General features: G+C 43.9%; 1 protein-coding gene and 1 long non-coding RNA gene across 2 annotated transcripts; one reads left to right on the forward strand and one right to left on the reverse strand.

The window, feature by feature from the left end:
* The first annotated feature begins 2780 nt into the window (after positions 1-2780).
* On the forward strand, positions 2781-6913 carry LOC125484845. The gene is made up of 2 exons (XR_007263667.1): positions 2781-3144; positions 4824-6913. It is a non-coding gene; the product is annotated as an uncharacterized LOC125484845 (long non-coding RNA).
* Positions 6914-7840: 927 nt separating this feature from the next.
* LOC109918307 (four and a half LIM domains protein 1-like) lies at positions 7841-16099 on the reverse strand. Its single transcript, XM_048605248.1, has 4 exons — positions 16082-16099; positions 14921-15109; positions 11907-12093; positions 7841-8936 (listed from the first exon to the last, which is right to left on the reverse strand). The coding sequence occupies exons 1-4, from the start codon at positions 16097-16099 to the stop codon at positions 8785-8787; spliced, it is 546 nt and encodes a 181-aa protein (XP_048461205.1). The 3' UTR covers positions 7841-8784.
* Between the last annotated feature and the right edge of the window lie 529 nt (positions 16100-16628).

The raw sequence follows: 16628 nt of genomic DNA on the forward strand, positions 1-16628 counted from the left end.
CACGGGTGAGGTCCTAGAAGACTGAAAGGTAGTGAATGTTGTGCCCTTATTCAAGAAGGGCTGCAAAGTAAATCCTGGGAATTATAGAACAGTAAGCGTAACATCTGTGGTAGGTAAGTGATACCTCAAAATCTTCAAGTAAGATATACGTGCATTTGCAAAGACAGGGTTTGATTAGGAGTAGTCAGCGTAGCTTCATGTGTGGGAGATGATGCCTCACAAATCTGTCAGAGTTCTTTGAAGTGACCAGGAAGGTTGAGGGGAGGACAGGGCAGTAGAAGTAGACTGTATGGATTTCAGTAAGGCCTTTGATAAAGTTCCACATGGTAGGCTGCTCTGGAAGGTTAGATCACATAAAATTCGGGGAGACCTGGCAAATTGAATACACACTTGGCTTGATGGTAGGAAGCAGAGAGTAATAGTGGAAAGAATGCTTGTCGGGCTGGAGGCCTGTGACTAATGGTGTGCCTCAGGGTTCGGTGCTGGGCCCATTGCTGTTTGTTATCTATATCAATGATTGGGATGAGAATGTACAAGGCATGATTAGAAAGTTTGCGGATTACACTAAAATAGGCGGTATTGTGGACTGTGAGGAAGTTTGAAGTTTATACCAAATCATTGACATAGATAACAAACAGCAATGGACCCAGCAATGATTTGGTATAAACTGCATAAACTTCCTCACAGTCCACAATACCGCCTATTTTAGTGTAATCCGCAAACTTTCTAATCATGCCAGTGGCGGAGAAATGGCAGATGGAGTTCAATCCAGGCAAATGCGAGGTGATGCATTTTGGAAGATCCAATTCGAGAGCGAACTATATGGTAAATGGAAAAGCCCTGGGGAAAATTTGATGCACAGAGACCTGGGTGTTCAGGTCCATTGTACCCTGAAGGTGGCAACGCAGGTGGATAGGCATGGGCCAAAGGGCCTGTCTCCGTGCTGTAGAAGTCTCTGACTGAAGTTTTTGAGGAGATTTGTAGCTCGGGTTGTGGATGAGGTTGTAGACTTGCTCGCCGAGCTGGTGAGTTTGGTTGCAGATGTTTCGTCACCCTGCTAGGTAACATCGTCAGTGCAATTCCAGTGAAGCGTTGGTGTTCTGTCCCACTTCATATTGATATGCCTCAGTTTGCTGGGGTGGTTGGCATTACTTCCGGTTCTGTTTGTCAGTGGTTTTCGTATCGAGTCCAGTTTAATGTGTTTGTTGATGGAGTTCCGGTTGGAATGCCCAGCCTCCAGAAATTCCCTGGCATGTCTCCGTTTGGCTCGTGCTATTATGGATGTGTTGTCCCAGACGAATTCATGTCCTTCTTTGTCCATGTGTATTGAGACCAGCGAGAATTGGTCGTGTCTCTTGGCTAGTTGGTGTTAGTGTATCCTTATTATCAGTTTTCTTCCAGTTTGGCCTATGTAATGTTTTTCACAGCCCTTGCATGGTATTTTTGTATATGACACTAGTTTTATTGGGGTCCGTTAAGTATGAAAGTAGCTGTCGTAGGGTGGTTGTTGGTTTGTGGATTACCCTGATGCCTAGGGGTCTGAGTAGTCTTGTGGTCATCTCTGATGTACAGTAGGGTGACTCGTGTGTCTGGCCGTTGTTGTGTCGTCTTGTTGTGGTCCGTTACAGAGGTAATGGTGGATTGTGCTTTTTGGGTATCCATTCCTTCTTAAAAACTCTGTATAAATGCTCCTGTTCTGCTTTTAATATACAAAATAACATGCAAGGACTGTGAGAAACTGGAAGAAATATTAGCATGGGAGCAAGATGGTTTTTGAACTGGCAAGCAGCTGGCGAGTTGTAGCCATTCTGTGGGCAGAGCGCACATTGTTTCTGCAAAGTGGTGGGCCAGTCTGTGTTTGGTCTCCTCTCTGTAAAGTAGACTGCGTTGTGAGTAGCAAATACAGTAAACTAGATTGAAAGAAGTATGCGCAATCGCTGCTTTGCCTGGAAGGTGTGTGCACGGAGGTAGGGAGGGAGGGAGAGGGCGAGGGAGAAGGTGAAGTGGTTAGTGCTACACCTTCTACGATTGTGTGGGATAATTTCAATGAATCTGTCCCGCACCAGTGCTTGGTCACTGAACTGCCCGCCAAGAGATGGCTGGAAGGGTATATAGCTGTAATCCATTATCACAGTCCTGCCAAAGCACCAGAGCAATGATGTTGATGGTTACTTGTACGTCTGAGAGTTAAATGTTTGGCCCCTGGGTATTGTCTAATCATGGATTTTGCTAGTTAAGGAGCATGAGGATTATCTACATGTCTGTTAATAAATGACAGGGTATATTTGAATTCCGAAACAAGTGTCTGCTTAATTTAGCAGTTACATTCTCAGGGTGAGTGAAAAGTTGTGTGTTCATATTTCATCCCCTTCAGTGCTCAACCCTTGCTGATGCCCCAGTTCAGTATCTGGGGAGCTACAAGCTGCATTGTTTATAAAGATTGATTTGGTGGTTTAGGTATTGGGCCATTCGTGTCCTTTCTACTTGTTAGATCTTGCTGTGGGGGTAACTGAGGCTCTGTATACAGACAGTGTTATCACATTGTTTCTGCTTAATCAGCTGTATAAAACCTAAATTTAGAGAAACTGAACAGAATTATAAGCTATATGAAAACACAGACATTGGACTCAAAACATCAACTCTGTTTTTCTTTGTGTGGGTGCTGCCAAATCTGCAGAGTTTCTCCAGCATTTTCGGTGTTTGTTTCACCCTGTCTAAACTGACGCCAGTGGTCTGTAATTTTCCTAATAGTAAGAATAACAGGTAAATATGTAGTCAAATGGTGTAATTTATTTGCTGTAAATCTTGTGACTGCTGCCACCTCATTCTCATCCTGTTCTCTCTCCTATTTAAGCCCTGTACCAAAGGAAGACTGTGTTGTATCTGAACTCTTGCATGTAAATGAAGTAGATCGAAGTGTTGGGCATCAGAATGGAAAAGCGAGTAGTACATGGATCCTCAAGGATTATATGGACCTTGATGTTTGTTCAAAGACCACCAAATTAGCAGTCACTCCCTGCAGTGCTGATGACTGTAACCAAAACTTGATCGATATTGCTGGCATTTCTGAGAGCTGTATCAATGCACTTGAAGAGAATGGAGGAAGAGTGACATCCTTGACCAAACCTATTGAGGAAACATCAGGTAGAGTTTGATTCAAGACTTTCCGACAGTGTTTTCTGAATAGAGGTTAAGTTCGTCCTGATTCTTGGCATCGTTTAAAGATGACTCTGTAACCAATCCAATTAAGATTGATAGAAATTGATGTACAGTAGTGTTGTGCATTGGACCAGTTATTCCAAAAACCGGAATTCAATCCCATTGTAGCAGTTTGAGAACTTGAATAGTTTTAAGAAATCTGCTATCAGAAAAAGTGCCATAAAGCTGCTGGTTCAGTCATACACTTCAGAGAAGGAAAGGTACCATCATACCAACTCTTTGCCAGTACGTGCCTGCAGACCATGGTGTACTCTCTGCTGCCCTCAACATGGCCTAGCCCATCCCTCAACTGGATCAGATTTCTATGGATCAACCTGAGAGTGAATGGAAGACACAATGTACTAACATATCCAAAAATAATAATTTTATATTCAACAGTGAGTCAGAAGTTAGGAATACTGCAGCGAGTCACCCACTTCCTGACTCTCCAAAGCCTGTCCACTATCTGCAAGGCACAACTCAGGAGTGTGATGGAATACCCCCCACTTGCCTGGATGGGTGCAGCTCGAACAACACTCCAGAAGCTTTGCACCGTTCAGGACAAAGCGGCCCGCTTGATTAGCACCACATCCACAAGTATCCACTGCCTCCATCATTGGCAGTCTGTATCAGCAGTGTTTACCATCTACAAAATGCACTGCAGAAATTTGACAAGCTCCTTAACACCTTCCAAACCCACAAATACTTCCAACCAGACGGACAAGGGCAGCAAATATATGGGAACACCACCCCTAGCAAGCTCCCCTCCAAGCCACTCATCATCCTGACTTGGAAATATATTGCTATTCCTCCAGTGTCACTGCATCAGAATCCTAGAATTCCCTCTCTAAGAACATTTGTGAGTCACCTCACAGCACACAGACTGCAGCAGTTCAGGAAGGCATCTTGCCACCAACTTCTCCAAGAGCAACTAGGGACAGGTAATAAATGCTGGTCCAGCCAACAATGCCCGGATCCCATCAGCCCGTCTGGTGATATTCAAGTTGAACAAAATAAGTTCCCTTCTAGCAAGCCTTTCATCGTTTTAAGATTTAAAGTGGAATTCAGTTTGCCATCCTGAAAGGGCATGCTTTGATGTTTTAATTCCTTACAGTAGAATATAATAAACAGCAAACCAGTTTCAATTGAGGTCAGTGGGAGGTGGTACACTTCAAAAGGAGGAGTGAGCAAAGAGGGGTACAGATGTGCATGTCTGTAAAAGGAGTAATGCAGTTTATAAGACCATTTTAAAAACTGTAAACTGATCTTCGGCTTAATTTCAAATATATGATAGGCGTAGAGAAAATAATCGCATTTTTGAAAAGATCAAAACTAGAGGTCAGCCATTTAAGATGGTGAATCTTAAGTGGAGATTTGGGAAAAAGTTCCTTTATCCTGAGTGTGTGGAGAATGTGCAACATATGAGATCTGTTAAGCAAAATAGTATGAGTTTGTTTAAGGGAAAGCCACTAAACATCCGAGGGAGAAGAGGATATGCTGATACAGAATGAGATCAAATGGGTTAAGAGGAGGTTTCTGTGCAGCAAAAAACATCAGAGTTTTATTTCCCCTGTTCTGTAGATTCGTATTGTACGTAACCCTCTCAATTTGTTGTGTGTTCTCAGGACTCTAAACAGCTTGATTCTGAACATCACTTGTGATTGCACTTGCATATTCAGTATTTTTACGACGTGCTGAAGGCCTTGTTACATGAAGCTGCTTCTCTGGAGTTTCCTCCTCTTTCCCAGAAGAATTAACAGGATCGTAACAAAGATGGCATATGAAATGTCACATAGAGATGCTCATTTGCACCGTTCAAAGTTTCAGGGGCATATTCCTTGACTACATTGTTTGTTTCCTCAGTGGCTGATAGTTCTTTTGATTTTTATGATCTGCTTTTGGCAGTGAGTGTAATCAGGTGACATTTCATTCCTTTCCTTACACTGTTTTGTCTGACCAGATATTCAGGCCAGCTTTGTTTTCATTCTAGTGGCATTTGCCATTCTGGTCTGATACCACATCCTGAATGAATGTTCCATCTCCCCAACTGCAGGGCAAAGGGTGTCTATACCTCAGTGTTTGCAGTGGAATTATCCCAGTTCTATTTGTTAAAACTTACTTTTTTTAAGAAAGTGTTAAAATAAACCTGTTGACAGAAGTGATGGAACTAAAGAGGAAATTCTCAATTCTGATTCAGAGCTGAGACATGTTTTGTTAGAATTGCAAAATTAAATTTGTTTGTGACACAGGTTTGATTTTGTGATCTTTAAAGTGCTCTGCTCACTTTTAGTGGCTGAAGTCTTTGTCCTTTGGGAGAGTATTCTACCTAAAGAAAGTTCTCAGCCCATTTCCACCTCTCACCCCGTGACCATTCTTCTGTCTGCCTCTTTTCTACCCCTCCCCACGCCCCTTTCCCCTCTGTCTTCTGCCACGCCCTCTCTCTCTCTCTCTCCTCCCCACCACCCCACCCCCTCTCCAGCCATACTTTGCAATATCTGGATCTTTTAGATTTAATTCCATGAGCATTGCATTAGGACAAAGAGTTAATGGTATAGGAGAGGCTAGTTTTTAAGAAGTATGCTAGGTGGGTGAGAGATGCTTAGGCTTTCTAATATGAAAATATTGGTTGGTGTTTCTTTACAAAGTTTGTGTCTTACATGTACTGCAATAGGAAACCAAATTGTGAGCTAATGTTATTTAAACATACTCCTGTTCTATGTCAAACCTTCTAGAATACTGTATTTTCAAATAAGCCTGCACTACTAACGTACATTAAAAATGAAATGGCTTCAGTTGATAAACTCAAGTATTTGTAGGTAGCAAATTAATATTTACATGTATTTGACTCGTTTTAAGATAAGTTTTCTTTGTTTAATGTATTTAAGTTTCTCCATATAAATCTAAGTATTATTGTACATACAGGCAGTATTGGGCCACCAAAACCATTTCTTAATGAACACCTTTTTTAAATGTTCTTCATGTATTAGGGGTTGTATCGTTGAGAATTATGCCAACACCATCCAGCAAGTTTAAACCACCTGTTCACTGTGGCCCTTAACTTGCTAATTCATATCATATCCACGTGCTCTCTGCACGTACAAATCTGAAGTGAAACTGTATGTTTTCTTAGCTTATGGAATTAAATAGCTGCTACCTTGCATAGGAAGCTGCCTTCTTTTTACTGCACTTGCCCCATCTGTTACATTTATTAGCTATTACCTCTTTATCTAATTTATGTTACGTTCCCTGTTAACCTCATCCACGGGGCCAGCAATGATTACCTGCTTAGCCATGTCCACTCCTCTTAAAGGGAAGCTGTTTCTTCAATGGCTGCTCTTTCTTTGTTTAAACTACTCATTACAATTGCATTAGTTTGTTTCCTAGCTGAGCATTGTCAATCTTTCCCTTGGTGCAGGTTTTAGATATCAGAATCTTCTAGTCTGTATCAAATGCTGAAAACTGTTGAGCTCACTACATGCAGCATTGAGTTAGACTAGAGCAGTGCCTTAGATTAACCATTGAGTGTATTTTTGTAAGATAGTTAACTTGAAACCTTTGCAAGAAAATGACAATCGCCAACTGAAGTCCCCTCTGGCTGTGCTCATTACTCTTATTCAGTGCCCTGTTGACAGCTGTATGTAAATAGCAAAATCTGTGTATCACTTCAATCAATTTTACAAAATAAAAAATGGACATGGTTTACCATTTAATTTTACTCTTGACAACTTTCCTTTGAATATTAAAGTTTCTTTTCCTATTGATGTTGATAAAGAATCTCCGTCTGTGAAAGATGGTGAGCAATGAGTATTGCTGGGCTCAATCTTTATCATTCAGGCCAAGGATAATGCTAGTAGTGGGATTGATGGGTATGTGGGAAAAAGACTAGTGCTTGTAAGAGAGCAGAACTAGGAGTCCGCAAAGTGAGAGAGCAAGACGGTCATAAATCCCATTGGGAAATCCTGCTCACCCAGAGAATGTGGAATTCAATTGTGAAATAAACTGCAGGATCTGAATGGTCTAATTCTTATGTTGACTTGAAGGCTATTGGTACATTTGAGGGAAAGTTAAATGAGGGAGAAAGGGATAGAAGGATATGTTGATAGGGTAAGATGATGCAGAGAAAAGATTTGTGTGGAGCAGAAACAGTGACACCGACTGGTTTGATGTAATGGCTGTTTCTGTACATTTAGTGGAATCTATGCGCTGAGTATTTGTGAATCACGCAGTGCAGAAAGTGACCATTTGGCCTATTGTGTCCATTTTAGCCCTTTGATAGAGCTTTCCAAGTTAGTCAAAGATCCCAGCTTTCTCCCTGATATCCTATCAGTTAGTCTCAGCTGTTTTATCCTACCTTTTCAGAAATCCAATGGAATTGTCCTGCCCCATTCAGGTCATGTCAGGTCAGAGCCTAAACCTGACTAAAGGAGCTCTTCCTCATATCCCCAATTGTTCTGCCAATTACTTTACATCTATTTGCTGCTCTTTGGATCCCCTGCTAATCAGTGTCCTCAGAGCTGTGGGAGTCAGTTTGATATATGTTTATCTTCATGTAACTCTGGTGAAAAAAGCAGATTGTGCCCATCACTGCTCATTCTGAACTGAAAAGCTAGTTATCTAATTCCAAAAAGCACATAGCTGCATGGAGGTTTGAAAGCCTTTTATTAAGGCACAGTGTCATCATGCTGCAAATAATTCATTGATTGTCCAGGTACTGAATTGGATAGTGACCCCGCATGCTATGAGGTCACACACTATTCCATTTACATATTTCCACATGGCAAACATGGTTAGTCATTGCAAAAGCAACAGTAAATTGGAGTCTAACTATCATTAGTGTGCAAACAAATCCAAAGGTACATACTGAACAAATGTGTATTCACTGGAATATAAACAAGAACATTCACGCCTGCACAGTTGTGTGTTTAAAACATTAATTGTTTTGAGGCTGGATAAAAACAAAAAACATCAGTCTGCTATCCAAATTGTTTAGTATCACCATGGAAGAACATTTCAGTATCGACATGGAAGCCTGATACAGCTTGAATTGTATGTGATCCACATCATATACGAAAATATCTCAAAGCAATCATAGTTCCGCAGCATCCTGCATATGGTATTATGGGATGGAAACTGATTTAAATTTTAAACCAGTACATTTCATTGCAAGAAAAAAAAACCGACCCCTGAAGTGACAAGATGCCTGGGTGAGTAATGCATGCAGTCAAATACCACAGTAGTACAGAGTCAAAAGCATCGTATATGATTAAGTATTATTCAAGCTTTTTATTATTTTTACAGTTTTAAGAAGCTCATTTATAAAGTCACAAAATTATTGCAGCCATTTGAATTAAACTTAAGATTTTATTTGAAACCTTTAGCTATTTTCCATGCTGGAGGTTAATACTTAGCATTGCTGGAAATACGACTGTCATAGTAAAGAAATTCTGAAACGATTGCAAGCAAGTGCTATTGTACTGCCTTAAAAGCATTTGGTTACTTTCTAAAGCTTTGCAATAACAGGTTAATGGATCTGAACAGCAAGTGCCATTCAAGTGTTTTGCATTACTGAGTGGCATGAGCCAGGATTTACAGGGACTTTGCGCAGTCGGGGCAGTACACATCCCTGTTGTGGGTAACAAAACGCTTGTTGATAAGGGAGCTGTAACACTTCTTGCACTTGAAGCAGTCGCTGTGCCATTGACGTTCTTCATAGGTTACAACCTCAGCTCCTCCAAACCCTAGGAACAGGGCAACATAACAGAAAAATAGTATCATACATGGTTTATAGTTGGAACCATGAAACAACATGCAAACAAGGAAAAGTAGACCACTTGGCCCTTCAAGCCTGGCAAACAATAAGATATTGGCTGATCTGATTTTAACATCTATATCTATTTAACACTCTATATTCCTGCAAACACTGCTATCCCCTGATAATCTTTCACCACCATCCCTCCCCCGCCCCCTTAGTCATCAGGAATCTATCTTCCTCTGCCTTAAAAATATTGAAAGATTCTACATCCACTGCCTTTTGAGGAAGGGCATTCCAAAGACACTCAAACTTCCGAAAGATGTTTTCTCATTTCTGTCTTAAATGGGCACTTTGTAATTTTAAACTATGATCCCTGGCTCTAGATTCTCCTACAAGAGGAAGCATCTTTTAAACATCCACCTGGTCAAGTCCCTTCAGGACTTTTTGTTTCAATTAAGTCACCTCTGACTCTTCTAAACTCCAGAGGATACAGGTCCCGCCTGTCCAGCCTTTCGTCATAAGGCAGTCCACTTATTCTAGGTAATAGTCCAGTAAACCTTCTCTGAACTGCTTCCAATATATTAACGTCCTTCCATAAGTGTCATGACTAGTACTGTACACATTACTCCAAATGTGGTCTCACCAATGCCCTGTATAACTGAAGCATAACCTCTTGACTTTGCATTCAAATTCCCCTACAATAAACCATATCATTCCATTAGCTTTCCTGATCACTTGTAGCTGCATATTAACCTTCTGTGATTCATACTCGAGGACACCCAAATCTCTGTTTAACCTCCCACCATTCAGATAATTTGCTTTTGTATTTCTTATTGCCAAAACGGACCATTTCATACTCTCCTATGTTGTCCTCCATTTGCTAGATCTTTGCCCACTCTTTTAACCTATCTATATCCCTTTGTAGGCTCCTTTTGTCCTTTTTCACAACTTTTTCACAAATTACTTTCCTACATATCTTTGTGTCATCAGTAAATTTAGCTCCATACCTTTGATCCCTTCATCCAAATTATTTACATAAATTGTAAAGAGCCGAGGCCCCTGCACTGACCCCTGTGGCACACCGCTCGTGACATCCTGCAAGCCTGAAAGACCCACTTATTCCTACTCTGACTCACTAACAGGAAAACAATCTTCTATCCATTCACGTGTGTTACCCATGCACCATGAGATTTTCTGCAATAACCTCTGATATGACACCTTATCAAATGCCTTCTGGAAATGTAAATACTATACATCCACTGGTTTTCCTTTATCTTCAGTGCATGTTACTGCTCCCAAGAACTTGAGAGTTAATGTTTCAAGCTCAATTTGACTTTTTGGTGTTCCATTGAACTTAACTCTGCCTCTCTCTCCATGGATACTGCCAGACCTGCTGAGGGCAAATCAATGGCAGATATGATATGATTTGGATAAATGTGTGAGGTTATTCACTTTGGAAGCAAAAACAAGAAGGTAGATTGCTACCTGAATGGCTTTAAATTGGGAGAGGGGAGTGTGCAGTGGGACCTGGCTGTCCTTGTGTATCAGTCGCTGAAGGTAAGCATGCAGGTGCAGCAGGTGGTAAAGAAGGTAAATGGTATGTTGGCCATCATTGCGAGAGGTTTCAAGTACAGGAGCAGGGATGGCTTGTTGCAGTTATACAGGACCTTGGTGAGGCCACACCTAGAATATTGTGTGCTGTTTTGGTCTCCTTTTCTGAGGAAGCATGCACTTGCTCTTGAGGGAGTGCAGCAAAGGTTTAATAGGATAAATTCCGGGGATGGCGGGACGGATGTATGAGGAGAGATTGACTGACTAGGTTGGGATTGTTTTTGCGAGCGTTCGGATGAATGACAGGGGGGAAATCTCGTAGAGACTTAAAATTCTAACCAGACTGAACAGGGTAGATGCAGGGGAATGTTTCCAGTGCTGGATGTGTCCTGAACCAGGGGTCACAATCAGGATTCGGGGTGGACCATTTAGGACTGAGATGAGGAGACATTTCTTCACCCAAAGAGTGGTGACCCTGTGGAATTCATTACCATAGGAAGTAGTTGATGCCAAAACATTGAATGTGTTAAAGAGCCGACTAGATATAGCACTTGGGGTGAATGGGATCAAAGGTTATGGGGAGAAAGCAGAATTAGGCTGTTGAGTTGGACAATCAGCCATGATCATGACGAATGGCAGAGCAGGCTCGAAGGGCCGAATGGCCTCTTCCTGCTCCTATCTTCTATATTTCCAGTGTTCTCTGTTTTCAGATCTCCAACATTTTGCCTTTATTGGAAAACTGAACAATTTGATTCAAATGGAGGGAGGCCAAGGAGAGGAATGAAATTGGTGACTAAGGAACAGAGGTCGTGGCCAGCAGATGCCATCACCTTGGTCTCAACTGGATAATGTGGAAAATCCTGAAGTGATTGTCAGACAAGCCTTTGATCGTTCTGAGGTAGGGGTAATGCTGGGTAGTTGACATTCCAGTGCAATCTGACTGTGTTTGCACTGTGGCATCATGGAGAAGGAGCCAATGACAGATTTGCGAGAAGGAGCTGCAGCCATAGACACTCACCAGAGATGCTGGAACAGCCTGTTAATGGAAGGTGGAGTGGAATGGGTGAAGGAAACTGCACCAAGATAGTCCAGAAGGAGGATTTGTTGGAGGCTGGTGATTTTTCTGTTGAAGGCTACAGTGCAGTGGGGGAAGGATAATACAGCTGATCAATTACATTGAAAGGCTGTTCCAGATTTTGATGGAATGCTGGGACTTGTGAATGGACTGTGACCGCTCCGCCCCACCCCCCCCCGACCCCCCCAAACCCCGCAGTGTGTGCACACGGTGTGAAAGCTGGTTGAGTAAGGGAAGGAATCACTAAGGTGAATACTGGCATCCTTCACCAAAGCCACCTCTTTTAAGAATCTGGTTTAGAGAGTAAAATAGCAAGGTGCTGTAACTCACCAGTCACCGGCTTGTGACAAACACCACACTTCTTGGCAATGAAGTTACTGTAGCAGTCAACACAGTAGAGAAAGTTCTCATGTGCAGTGAATCGCTGACCACCCAGCTGTTTCCGGCATGTCTTACACACAAAGCACTCTGTGTGCCAAGGCTCATCACGATAGGTCAGTCCTCCGCTGGTGATGGTCTGAAACACAGTAGACAGCTCACAACTTCAGACAGTAGTAACATCAGCCAAAGGACCCCCACAACGTTAATCTGATCGGAACAGACCCATAGCTCTGTTAATGGCTTTGCTCCTCCCTAACTCCGAATCTTCCCTCACCCAGGATAACTGCTGCTGTTACTGACCTCTTGAGCATCTGTTCCCTTCGCTCCATTGCTAAACATGATGATGCTGCAAACCCAAGGACTTGTGGGTCTCCAGACCGACACTATCGGCATGGAGCTCAATTTAAACCTCCTGATGTTTGGAGGAGAAACAGAAGTCAACAAATTCATCTCTTTCCCAACCAGGCAAAGGAGACGTTATATGGCCATAACCACCATTAATCTACATTGAAATTATGAAATTAATCCTGAGTTACTGTTAGAGTCAGATTTCAGTATGTTATCGAAAAGCTAATTGACTCAAACATTTCCATGGCTGCTCACCAGGGGGAAGCAGAACTTCAGATTCCCTGTAAACGGGTCATTATTCATTTGGTCATGGAATGGTGCTGCCTGTATGATGTACATCATCTCTCAAACGTTGTAGAAATTTCTGAAATGTGTAGGAGAGCAGCTGCCTGTCCCCAGCTCTGATCCCTCATGACCAATTCACTCCTTCACCCTGACAACAGGAATCTAACCAGTCTCTCTCTGATTTAAATCATGCTGCTACAGTGCAGTAAATGTGTAGCTTGGCCCACTAAGCAGATGCTGCAGTCAAGCCACAAAGACATTTTTGCCTACCACACAAATAGAAGTGTGAATAGAATAGTATCCTTACAGTGTGGAAACAGGCCCTTCAGCCCAACAAGTCCACAGGAGGAAACCAGAGCACCCGGAGGAAACCCACACAGACACAGGGAGAATGTGCAAACTCCACACAGACAGTCGCCCGAGGGTGGAATCGAACCCAGGTCCCTGGCGCTGTGATGCAGCAGTGCTAACCACTGAACCACCGTGCCACCCCAAAAGCGCACAGACACAGGGAGTGTGTGCCCAATTCTAGAATGGAACCTGGGTCCCTGGTGCTATGAGGCAGCAGTGCTAACCACTGTGATCGGAGAGTTTCAGTGCCTGTTTGTTGCCAAGTACTTTGGCTGTCCATCCCAATGACTGACTGGCAGTAACTACTTTCTACTGCATGCCCATGGCAATGCCCTGACCAATCAGAATCTAACTGCCTTGTCTGCCATTGAAGATTGTTCTTGCTGCATCTCCATGGCCCAACCAATCATCACCATCTTCTCATGCCATGTGAAATAATGTCTCATTGTTCTTGGGTCCTAGTGCTGATGAGTGCAAGAACGAATAGAACATAGAACAGTACAGCACAATACAGGCCCTTCGGCCCATAAAGTTGTGCCCAACTTTTACCTGAAACCTAAGGTCTATCTAACCTCCACCGCTACCTTATACTGTCATCCATATGCCTATCTAATAGCCGCTTAAATGCCCCTAATGAGGCCGACTCCACTACCCTCTCCGGCAATGCATTCCACACCCCGACCACTCTCTGAGTAAAGAACCTACCTCTGACGTCTCCCCGATATCTACCTCCTTTCACTTTAAAACTATGTCCCCTCAGAAAAGCTACCACCATCCTAGGAAAAAGTCTCTGGCTGTCTACTCTATCTATACCTCTGATCATTTTGTACACCTCTATCAAGTCACCTCTCATCCTTCGTCGTTCTAAAGAGAAAAGCCCTAGCTCCCTCAACCTTTCCTCGTAAGACCTTCCCTCCATTCCAGGCAACATCCTGGTAAATCTCCTCTGCATCTTTTCCAACGCTTCCACATCTTTCCTGTAATGAGGCGACCAGAACTGGACACAATACTCCAGATGTGGCTGAACCAGGCTTTTGTATAGCTGGAGCATAACTTCACAGCTCTTGAAGACAATCCCTCTATTAATGAAAGCTAACACACCATATGCCTTCTTAACAACTCTATCCACCTGGGTGGCAGCTTTCAGGGAACTGTGGACATGAACCCTGAGATCCCTCTGCTCCTCCACACTGCCAAGAATCTTTCTGTTAACCCTGTATTCTGCTTTCAAATTTGTCCTTCCAAAATGAATCACCTCACACTTTTCAGGGTTAAACTCCATCTGCCACTTCTCAGCCCAGCTCTGCATCCTGTCAATGTCCCTTTGTAACCTAGAACAGCCCTCCGCACTATCCACAACATGACCCACCTTCGTATCACCCGCGAACTTGCTAATCCACCCTTCCACTCCTTCATCCAAATCATTTACAAACATCACAAATAGAAGAGGACCAGAATAGCTTCAACGGCTAGTGTCTTTTTCACAATGTGTAACTCTGGGAAGCCGTACAGCATAAACCAGCTCCTTCTGCAGTCTAGTGTCAAACTCTGTCTCCGACCATAAACTCAACGCAACATGACCCCCCCCCCCCCCCCCCAAACTTGTACGACATAAACTGCTCTCTCCTCTTAGTCCCTCACGGTCACCCATGTAGGCTCACTGTGTATATAGGAGCTGACAACAACTAGTGCAGTCTCTGTTATTGTCGCATTCTGTATCCAGTCCAGTGTCAAATGGGAGGTGGTCCATGTGCAACTCAGAAAGACACCGTTGTATAAATCTGGTATTTTGTGATTATTCACTGGGAATTTACACCATTAGCCAATGTTGCCTTCTCTCTATTGGAATCTGACCCCACAGCTTGTGGCTCAATAACTCACCAGGTGTGAAAATGTAAACTCAGTGATAAGTGTCTGTGGGACTGTCATGTTATAATAAAAGGCATCCTGCCTGTTCACTGTCTGCATCTCACTCTCACCTTTCGGCAGTGGACACAGTGCTTGGAAAATTTCTTCTCGTTACAGGAGATACAGTAGATCTCGTCTCCCTTTGGGACAAAGCTGGAAGTGCCGATCTCCTTAAGACAGCGGCTGCATGTGAAGCAGCGTTCATGCCAGTGTGAGCCCCCGTACTCAAAACTCTTCGTCCCTGCACAGAGAGAGAGAGACTGTCACTACCCGCTGTCCCCGCGGCCTTGGCCTAGAGACTGTCACTGCCCGCAGCCTCGGCCTAGAGACTGTCACTACCCGCTGTGCCCGCGGCCTCGGCCTAGAGACTGTCACTGCCCACAGCCTCGGCCTAGAGACTGTCACTGTCCCCACAGCCTCGGCCTAGAGACTGTCACTAGCTGCTGTCCCCGCAGCCTCGGCCTAGAGACCGTCACTTCCCCACAGCCTCGGCCTAGAGACTGTCACTAGCCGCTGTCCCCGCAGCCTTGGCCTAGAGACTGTCACTGCCCGTTGTCCCCACAGCCTCGGCCTAGAGACTGTCGCTGCCCGCAGCCTCGGCGTAGAGACTGTCGCTGCCCGCAGCCTCGGCCTAGAGACTGTCGCTGCCCGCTGTCCCCGCGGCTCAGAGAGAGTCAGCCCCACTGCTGTGAGCCTGGAGTTACATGTAGGCCAGACTGGGTAAGAATGGCAGATTTCCCTCCCTAAAGGACATGTAATCCTGCTGTGGGTCATATATCACATGATCAGCTGTCACAGATCGTCATCAAAAGATCCAGGTGCATTTTTAACCAAGTTGGCAGCACAATTCCCAGAGTGTGGCTCCCCAGCTGGGATGGGGACCTGGTCTGAGAATGGCCCCAGTGATAAACTGGTTGCTGAGGAGTGAGTGGTATTGCCTGAAAAGGAGCTGCTTCAACAATAACTTTGAGGCAAGGACTTAAGAAATTCTCAAATGGGAAAAACCTGCCCAGCTGAATGTGGGTGGGGGAGATGAATTGGATAAATTATTCAAAGGGCCAGCAAGGATTGGAAGGCTGAATGGCTTTATTGTGTTGCAGGATTCTAGGGCCACGATCTTGTGGATATGATGCAGGTTGAACCACACATTTCCAACAAACATCAAATTGATCTGGAGCCTGGGAGGTGGGGTCAGGGGCTGGGCGTTATGGTGAGGGTCAGTGCAGTATCACCCACACTGCTGACACCATTCTGCTCAGAGTGAGTGTCCCACACTTTATTAAACCATGAACTCACAGACCCCTCTCTGTGCAGCTGGTGCCCCTCTCTGAGCTCACCCCAGATTCCTACGCAAAAACAGACGTTGCTGGAAAAGCTCAGCATGTGTGACAGCACCTGTGAAGAAATATAAGAGTTAACGGTTTCAGGTCCAGTGACCCTTCCTCAGAACTGGACCCGAAACGTTAACTCTGTTTTCTCTTCACAGATGCTGTCAAACCTGCTGAGCTTTTCCAGAAATTTCTGGTTTTGTTCCTGATTTACAGCATCTGCAATTATTTCAAATTCTTGAGCACAGCCTCAACATCACCCACCCCCACCCTTAGTAACAAATGAAGAGTTATTGATTAGCCAAGAGAGAGTTAATGAGTAACCAGGGGAGAATACACATGAGCAGGGAGCGGGGAGTCAGTAACCGGGGAGTGAGCAGGGAGTAGGGAGTCAATAACCTGGGAGTGAGCAGGGAGCAGGGAGTCAGTAACCCGGGGAGCGAGCAGGGAG

The sequence above is a fragment of the Rhincodon typus genome, chromosome 14 (genome assembly GCF_021869965.1).
Source record: "Rhincodon typus isolate 14 chromosome 14, sRhiTyp1.1, whole genome shotgun sequence".
Classification (NCBI taxonomy): Eukaryota; Metazoa; Chordata; class Chondrichthyes; order Orectolobiformes; family Rhincodontidae; genus Rhincodon; species Rhincodon typus.

Coding starts and splice junctions, on each gene's coding strand:
- LOC109918307 (XM_048605248.1), bottom strand. Junction 12,094..14,920: donor ACTGTGTCCACTGCCGAAAG/GTGAGAGTGAGA, acceptor ACTGTGTTTCAG/ACCATCACCAGCGGAGGACT. Junction 8,937..11,906: donor TTGTCACAAGCCGGTGACTG/GTGAGTTACAGC, acceptor CCCTGTTCCTAG/GGTTTGGAGGAGCTGAGGTT.